Here is an 8,238-nt window from a genome sequence, read left to right as displayed (position 1 = left end):
TCCCCCCGAGCGAATCCTCGCCCGGTTGCCAGGCACCTTCCCTCCCTCTCCCCGAGCAGCTCACCACCGTTCGGCACCCTCAGGCACTTGGACGCTCTCAACGACCCCACAGGCCTCCCCTCCCTCTCCCCTCCCCCCCACGCACACATTCGGCCACTGCTCTCTCTAAGCACCGAGTACGCAACATGCCCTCCCCCGCTCCACCCCTCGCGCCATCCCCCCCCCCCCCATCTTGTGTGCAGGCCCGCGTGTGCTTCTTGCCTTCCTCCCTCGCGCTCCTCTCATCTCCAAATGGGATCGAGCTCCCCTGGGCGCGGCTCTCCGCCTCGAGGCGGTCGGCCCCTTCGCAGCGGCCCGGCCCTGCGCCATGTGTCACACTGGCATCACACTCCCCTCATGGATCCGCCACCGTGTCCGGGCAGGCGCGCATGCGCGCCTGCCGACCGATGTCAGGGCCCCCGGCGCTCTTCCTCTCGCTCCCCGATGGCGGTGGCACTCGCGCTGCATGGCATTTTCTGACTCGTCTCTTCCCTCTTCCCCTCCCGCCTCCTCTCTTTGTTGTGGCCCGGCGCGATCGGTCTTGCTCTAGATTGTCCCCCATCCGCAGGTTCGTTTCCCTCTCCCCACCCCTCTTCCACATCTCCTCCCCATGTCATGGCGAGACATGGCCGCGACGACAGCGACGACAGCGACGACAGCGACAGCAAGAGCCATCATCCAGAGCAGCAGCATTCTCTCCCATCAGCGAGTACAGTGTGGGCACGGGGGAGCTGCCGCTTGTTGATGCAGCACAGTATGGCCCCCTTCTCCCCTTTCTCACATGCGCGCGGTGGGATTCTCCTCTCGAGTTCCCTCTGCGCGTGCCTATCCCTTTCCTGGCAGGGCGTTCACATTGTCATAGTGTGATCCTCGCAGCCTCTCTGTGCCACCGGGCGTCGGCGGGGTGTCCTTTCGCGGCTGGCCGCCCGTGCGCGCGGGTGCTTGATCCGCCACTCCTGCGCCACTCCATCGCCTTGCGTTTCTCAATTTCGCTTTCCCCAGTGCCAGTGTCCTCGTGTCCCCCTTGTGTCCTGTGCTCTGCGTGTGAGGGGGCGACGCGACCGGATGGGGGTGGTCCCTTACGACCGCTTTCGATCGGCGGCGGCCTGCTCACATGCATGCACACGCACGCTCCTTCCCACTCTCCTCTCTTTGCTCCTCGGTGAGATGTGGGGGGGGGGGGGGGGGCGGGGGGGGGGGCGGCACATTCGTCTCCGATGTCACACATGTGTCTCTTTCTACTCGCTCGCCTTCTCTCCCTTTCGTTTGCTGGCGCATCCTTCCGTGTGCCCCCTCTCCATCCTCCGGTTATGGTTGGTGGTCGGCCATGATGATCGGCCGTGGTATTTTCATTTGTGCCATCTTCCTCCCTTCCCCCCAGTGCTCTTGTCTCCTTATCCGATTGTGTCTCCTCCTTACTCTCGATGGTGAGGGGGGGGGAAGGGGGCGACACACGCGTACGTGGCTGTGGTTCTCTTGCCTGTCCTTTAGTGTGTGGCGTGCATGTTATGCACCTTTGTCTGTCTGTATGCCTGGCGGCGCGCAGCCCCCTCTCTCCCACCATCCGTCGGGACGACGATCACAAATCAGCAAATGGAGTGGAGAGCGAGAAAGCCCGACACATGGGGCTTACTTGAGACCCGGCGCGTCTGTGTGTGCTGTGCATATGTGCGCGCGTGCTCCCTCTCTTTCTCTCCATCGTCTGTTTTTGTGGTACGTGTGTCTCTCACCCCCCCTCCTGGATGCGAGAGCAAAAATGGGCGCATGCGCGGAAATCATTTCCACAATGTCGCATATCACACCCTCCCGGTGTCACATGACGTGTACATCCCAGGCGAATAGCGTTCCTATGCCGTTATTCTGCTGTCTCATTTTTTGTGAGTGCGCAATGTGTGTATGCGCGTCTTTCGGCTGACTAGCCGGTCGCTCGCGCGCGCGCGCGCGCTCCTCTCTTCTCGCCAGAACCAGAGAGAGAGAGCAGCGCTTCCCTGAAGTGGGGCTGGCGGCCCTCGGTTCTTTTTTTTTCTTTCTGCCGGGGAACACCCGTGCGCACATATGCCAGCCTTTGCCGTTTTATTTTCCCTTCCGTCTTTTAGTTTGGGGGTCGGCCGTTCGCGGCGCTGCACCAACCCTAGCTAGGGTAGGGTTGGTGCATTCTTTGTTGCCGCTTTTTATTTTCTTTCTCCACCCGCGCGAGACCGGGGCTTGCCTGTCCTATGGTCCCTGACGCTAGGCTTCTTTACCCCGCCTTGGGGCTGGGGGGGGGGCCTGGGTTCGTGCCCGCAACACGGTGCCCCGTGTGTGGGCCTCCGTGTCCTTTTGTCTCTACCCCTTCCCGGTGTCATCCTTTCCCCTTTCTTTCTTTCTCTCTCTCTCACCCCCCTTGGGTGTCACTGTGTGTGTGTGTGTCCCCATTCGCAAGTGGTGCAGTGTCTCTGTTCTTGTCGTCCCCCCCCCCCCCCGTTTTCAGTTACCGGGCCTGCTCTCCCCACTCGGGCTAGAGTCTACAAGGCCTTTTGGTTGTTTGCACTCTCTTTCCCCCCCCCACCCCCTTTTGCGTGTCATCCAGCCACCCCTCTCCTCATTGCCGGTCAGAATGTCTCGCTCTCTGATGTTCGCCTCGTCGTTCGCGTCGCGCGTCGTCCGCGCGCCCTTCGGTTCCCTGCCGTCGATGTTCCAGTCGCTGAACGTCTCCTCCACCAACCCGGTGAGCTCCCAGCAGTCGAATCCCTTCATGGTCAACTCTAACCCCACCACTCGTGCTACGACCAACAGCACTACCACCATGTCCGACACTGCCAGCATTTCCGAGTTCATCCGCCAGCTCCCCCCGCCCACCGTGCAGGAGGTGCTCGATGTCATCGGCAAGCGCCCCAACCCCTCGGCCTACATCACCTTCACCAAGTGGGCCCTCCAGCAGATCCCCCAGGACCGCAAGGTCCGCTCGCTCCTGAGCGATGTCGCTGCTTGCTGGCGCGAGCTCGGCCCGGAGCGCCGTGAGGTGCGTCATGCTGCCGCGCCTTCCTTCCTTTTTTTTGTTGGCCATGTCGTGGCCTGTGTGGCGGCCTGGCATCGTCTGCCTCCCTTCCTTTCCTTCCTTCTCCCTCCCCCCGCTAACCCCCCCATTCTCAACGTCGCCCCATCCCTTCCCCCTCCCCCCCTCTCTCTCTCTTCCCCCCGCTATCCAGGTCTTCGACCAGGCCAACAAGATTGTCCACGAGGACCCGGATGCCATCTGGTTCACCGTCAAGCGCTCGGATGTCCTGGCTTACCTGAAGAAGCACGGCACCGCCCGCCCCCGCTCCGCCTACCTGATCTTCGTCACCCGCAACTACCAGCAGGTGAAGGAGAACGAGGAGAAGGTCCTGGTTGATGGTGTCCTGCAGCCGGCCGTCGGTGGCAAGGCCGCCGCCTCCCGCCGCATGACCGAGCTCGCCTCCATGTGGGAGACCACCCCCGACAAGGCCACCTACGAGGCCGAGGCCGCCGAGCAGCGCGCCACCTTCGAGAAGCTCGTCAACGACACCATGGTCCAGCTGACCGCCCGCGTTCAGGATGAGCCCGAGCTGGTCAAGGAGCTGAAGGAGCTCCGCACTGCCCAGCGCAACCGCACCAAGAAGCGCAAGGCCCGCCGTGCCCGCGCCAACGCCGAGGAGGGCGAGAGCGACGAGGAGGATGGCGACTTCGACGACGACGAGAAGGAGAAGTCCCCCACCCCGGAGAAGAAGCCCCGCAAGACTGCCAAGAAGTAAGTGAAACCCGCTTATTCGCTTTCTCCCTTTCCCGTCTGTGCGCTTTTGTAAGAGTAGGCGGCGCGGTGCGCCCGGCCATGCGCGCGCGCGCGCGCCTTGCGTGTGCTTCCCTTCTCCTCTGTCTCTCTCCTTCCCCCCTGCTGTGCGCGCATGTGTGCGCGTGATGAAGCGCGCGCGTGCGTGTGTTTCTCCCTCCCCTCCCCCCCTCGTTCTCTGTGTCCCTTCCCTGTGGCTCTCTCTCTCTCTCTCTCCCTCGCCTTCCATCGCGCTGTGTCGCAATGCAAGGGTGGGCGGGGGCGTGTGTTGCAGCTACCGAGTGGCAGGTTACCGTTGAGGCCGGTGCGGACGGGGGGGATGGGTGTTCATTCCGGCCCCGGGCACGGAGAAACCCAAAAGAGAGCCGACCTCTCCTTCTTCCCCCCTCCCGCGCTTGTCGAGGGAGGAGGAGGAGGAGGAGAGGGGCGCACGCGCGAGCACACGCACGCACACACATTTTCTCCACACGCGCGCCGCCCAGACGTGTGCGCGCGCGCTGGCCATGGAAGGGGGTGTTGAAACCCGGTTCTTGTTCCTCCCCTCCCCCCCCGGTGTCCCGGTCCCCCCCCCCCCCCCCCCACCATGCGCAGGCTACACTCTCTCTCCCCCCCTGTCCTCTCCCCCTGTCTCCCCCGTAAAAATTTACATGGTCCTTGAGTTTCCTCCCACCTCCCCCGTGTGCTGCTTTTTCCCGTGTGTCTGTGTGTGTCTTGTTTGTGGCGACGCGGCCATGCGCGCTCTTTGCTGTGTGGGTTTCCTGTCTTGCATCAGCGCGCCGTGTTCGGCGCTTTGCTTACGCGCGTTGTCCCCCCCCCTCTCGGTCTGTGGGTGTGAGGGCATTTTTTTTGAAGGGGTGGGGGTGCTTGCACCGATGGAGAAAAAGGCGAGGCCTGCGCGGGGCATAAAAAGAATGGAGGCGGAGGGTATCGATCCCCCTGCCTGCCGCATGCTAAGCGGCCGCTCTACCATTTGAGCTACGCCCCCAGATCTTGCTAGGAGGCCATCCCGGAGACCTTTTGTCTCCACGCGGATTGCCTCGTGCCCGGGCTGCGCGCTCTTCGGTCCTCACTGGCAGTCCCGATCCTCGGCCAGCCAGGGAGCCTCCCCCCCCCGGGTGCAGGTCCCAGGATTGGTCCCTGCACCGGTGGCATTGGTGGGCGGCGCACCCTTGGGGACATGCGCCCCAAGGCGGGTCCGGCGTCACCCCGAGTGCGGCTGGCGTGCCCTGAGAGAACACATCGTCCCCGTGCCGGATTCCGCGGCGTCCTGCCCCCTCGCGCCGGGTTTCCCCCGAGGGCGGCGGGGGCGGGTGTCGCCTTCTGGCCCAGGCCAGAGGCACGCCTGGGACTTTGCCCGGCCTCGCGTGTGTCCCCACTCGCCGGACAGGCCCTCGTCCCCGGGGCCAAGCTGTTTGCTTCCGGGCTCCGCACCCACAACCGAGCCAAGATCCCGACCAAAAACACGCGGCCCTGCGCTGGCGGGGCTTTTGCCTGCTTCGGGCACTTGCCCCCCTCCCGACTCCCCTCTCGACTCCCCTTCCCCGCTCCCCCTTTCTCGCCCGCCGATTGATGATTGGGAACCCCTTTCCGCCGCCGGAGGACCACGTGCATGTGGCGCACTCGGCGGCTCGCCTCCTCCGGCGCCTTTCCGCCACCTACACCCCGGGACAGGTGCTTGAGACGGCCTGCGCCCGGGCCCACCTCGGTCATTGGGAGGACTTCCACCATGCGTGTGCCCTCTTTGTGGCGGTCCTCAACGGAACAATCCCCGGGGCCGGACCGTCCGGCATCGGCATACGCCAAGCCACCCGCGCCCTGGGACAACTTGCCCGGCCACCGGTCACCGACGCCGCCGCCACCCCGACCGGCACCGGCACCGGCACCGGCACCGGCACCACCGCCGCTGCTTACTCTCTCGACCCAAGCGCTGCCTGGCATCTGTTCGAGTGCACGCGCGCCTACTTTCACAGCCGCCCGGCGGAGACCCACCTTCTGGCCTTCGCTTCTCAGGCCGCCTCCCCGGCGACGCCCGGCGGCACTTCGCCAGCCTGTGATGCCGGGGCGGCCTCCCTGTCCCGGTCGTCCTGCCGCTGCCGGCCGGCGTGCCCCGGCTTCCGGCTGGAGCCCCAGCCACTGGGGGCCCCCTCCGAGTCCCTGGCAAGCGCGTTGCACCGGCGCTTCCTCCACGCCATTCGCCCGCCAGAGCTGCATGCATTTGAGCGGTCAATTGCGGATTTCATTCGGCGACGAACCTTCTCCGGGCTCGGCCCGGCCGAGCTGCCGGACCTCCTGCTCTCGGCCACCCTCTGCCCGGACTTGGTGGCCCAATTGCTTGTCCAGCATGCTGGCGCATCTCCAACTGGCGCCGTGAATGCCGGCCACCTCTTCGCCCAGCTGCCCCTGCACCCGGCCCATCTGCTGGCCTGTCTCTCGGCCCCGGGGCTTCTTTGGATCCGCGGCTGCCAGCCGGCCGAGCTGGGGTCCGGCCTGGCCCTCAGCGAGCCTGCTCGCGGGCTGGGCCATGCACTGTGCCTGGCACTCGCCTGGCTGCACCTGCGTCCCACCTTCACTCGCCACTGGCTTCCCCAGCTCCTGGTGTCCCTTGCCATGCAGCTCCTTCGGGACAATGCCCACGGGCCGGAGGACCCCAAGCTGGTACTGGCCCTGCGGGCATCCCCCTCCGACCCGGTACACCTCCAGGCCGGCCCCCATGGGGACCTGCCCGCCCCGGGGCACTGGCTCTTCCTGGTTCTCAGCCAGCTGGCTCTCTCCTTCCTTGCGGGAGATCCCCTCCGGCATCCCGGCACTTCGAGGGCCCTTCGCCTTGCTGGCTTGCTAGCTGCTCTGGCTTCGTGCACGCGTTTTTCCCGCGGACTCCTGGCTCCGGGCCGCTCTGTGGCCCACGACGTCCAGCGCCTCTGGCATTTGGTTTGCTGTCCCCCGGCCGGTGCTTCGCCGGCATCCCTGCCGCCGGATGGCCGGGGCATCATCCTTGGCGACGTGCCCTTTTCCCGGCCCCCGGCCCCATGCGAGCTGTGGGCCCTGCTTGACCATGAGCCGCCCACCGATTGCCGATACTCCGGCCACATCCCGCCCGACCATTTGCCCATCCTCACGCCGGAGCACTACGATCTCACGGAATGCCTCGGGGCCGAACGGCCGGCATCCCCGCCGCCGGCCGCCGGCTCCCCGGCCCCGCCCTCGACGGCTGGCCTCCACCGGGCCTTGGTGCTGGCCCTATTGCAGCTGTATTTGGGCCGGCCTCCGGCGGCCCTCGGCCATGAGCCGCTCTTCCTGGACACTTGTCGCGCTCTGGCGCGGGCCTGTCCCCCGTCCGAGGATGCGGACATGCTTCCCCTCGTGGATCGGCCCCGGTGCCTGGCCCACGAGCTGCTTGATCGCCATGTCTCCGACACGGGCGTGGCCCTGGCAGACCAGGGATTTTACCTGCTCGGCAAGCGGCTCCTCCTTGCTCCCCTTACCGAGGGCGCTGGCTTTGGGAGCTGCTCCGCCGGCGGGGCCTGGTCCGAGGCCGCAATCCGGGCCGCGGTGGATGGGGCCCTCGCCTGGACCGGCGCACCGGCGCTCCTGCATTCGATTGACGACACGTCTGCCCCCGAGGCCCTGCTCCTGCTGTTGAGCCACTTTTCCCGGCCGGATCACCTGGCCCCCGAGCAGGCGGCATTGCTCTTGCATCGGACCACGCCCGGCGGGCCGCTTGCCAGCCTGGCCACCGCACGCTCGATCCTGCTGGAGGCCCTGGTGCTTTCTTGGCAACGCCAGTGCCATCGGTCCTCCGGGCCACGAAGCATGGATGCACCTGACCCGGCTGAGGAGTGGCTACTGCGTGCCCTTCGTGAGAATCAGCTCTCCCTGGCGGCGGCAGCGGCAGCGCCCGGAGCGAAGCCCCCCCGGGCGACCGATGACCAAAGCGCCCTGACCATTGCCTGTGCAGGCGTCGGCCGACTCTTGGACGCCGCCACGGAGCCCTTGGTCGAGGACTCGGCCATCCTGTCAACTCTGGCGCCGCTGGCGGCTGCTGGACTGACCCTGTCGGCCGATCTGGCCCGGCGCCCCGGGGCCGCCCCCATCCGCATGGCAGCTGCTCGCAATCTCCTGTCCGCCCTGGATGGGCCTCTGCTCGAACTCCTCCGCGTGCACTCGCACTTTGCCCTCGATGCGCCGGTGGCCCGGCTCCAGGCGATCGGGGCCCAGGGCAAATCGCCGGCCAACGCATGACAATATACACAATATACTGCCAACGCACCTGATCCACCAATCTCCCCGGCAAGCACAAAGGCACACGGGGGGCATGTGCACACAAGCGCACGCGGCCCAATCCATCTGTCCGCGCCCGTGCGTGTCTTCCTGGGCCCTGCCCTCTTCGATTGCCAGTCGCAGGGGGGGGGGGG

General features: G+C 66.1%; 2 protein-coding genes and 1 non-coding gene across 3 annotated transcripts; 2 read left to right on the top strand and 1 right to left on the bottom strand.

Annotated features, from left to right (window-relative positions):
- The first annotated feature begins 2,438 nt into the window (after nucleotides 1-2,438).
- Nucleotides 2,439-4,402, top strand: H696_00347 (hypothetical protein). The gene is made up of 2 exons (XM_009494194.1): nucleotides 2,439-3,040; nucleotides 3,228-4,402. Exons 1-2 carry the CDS (start codon nucleotides 2,636-2,638, stop codon nucleotides 3,789-3,791), a joined length of 969 nt encoding a protein of 322 aa, XP_009492469.1. The 5' UTR covers nucleotides 2,439-2,635; the 3' UTR covers nucleotides 3,792-4,402.
- Nucleotides 4,403-4,738: 336 nt separating this feature from the next.
- H696_00346 lies at nucleotides 4,739-4,811 on the bottom strand. The gene has a single exon. It is a non-coding gene; the product is annotated as a tRNA-Ala (tRNA).
- A 584-nt stretch (nucleotides 4,812-5,395) lies between these two features.
- On the top strand, nucleotides 5,396-8,065 carry H696_00345 (hypothetical protein; the record flags this gene model as incomplete). Its single annotated transcript, XM_009494193.1, has 1 exon — nucleotides 5,396-8,065. The coding sequence occupies one exon, from the start codon at nucleotides 5,396-5,398 to the stop codon at nucleotides 8,063-8,065; it is 2,670 nt and encodes an 889-aa protein (XP_009492468.1).
- Nucleotides 8,066-8,238: the final 173 nt, after the last annotated feature.

This window comes from Fonticula alba, assembly GCF_000388065.1.
Source record: "Fonticula alba strain ATCC 38817 unplaced genomic scaffold supercont2.1, whole genome shotgun sequence".
Classification (NCBI taxonomy): Eukaryota; order Rotosphaerida; family Fonticulaceae; genus Fonticula; species Fonticula alba.
The sequence above is the reverse complement of the archived record's forward strand: the minus strand, read 5'-3'. Positions and strand labels throughout refer to the sequence as shown.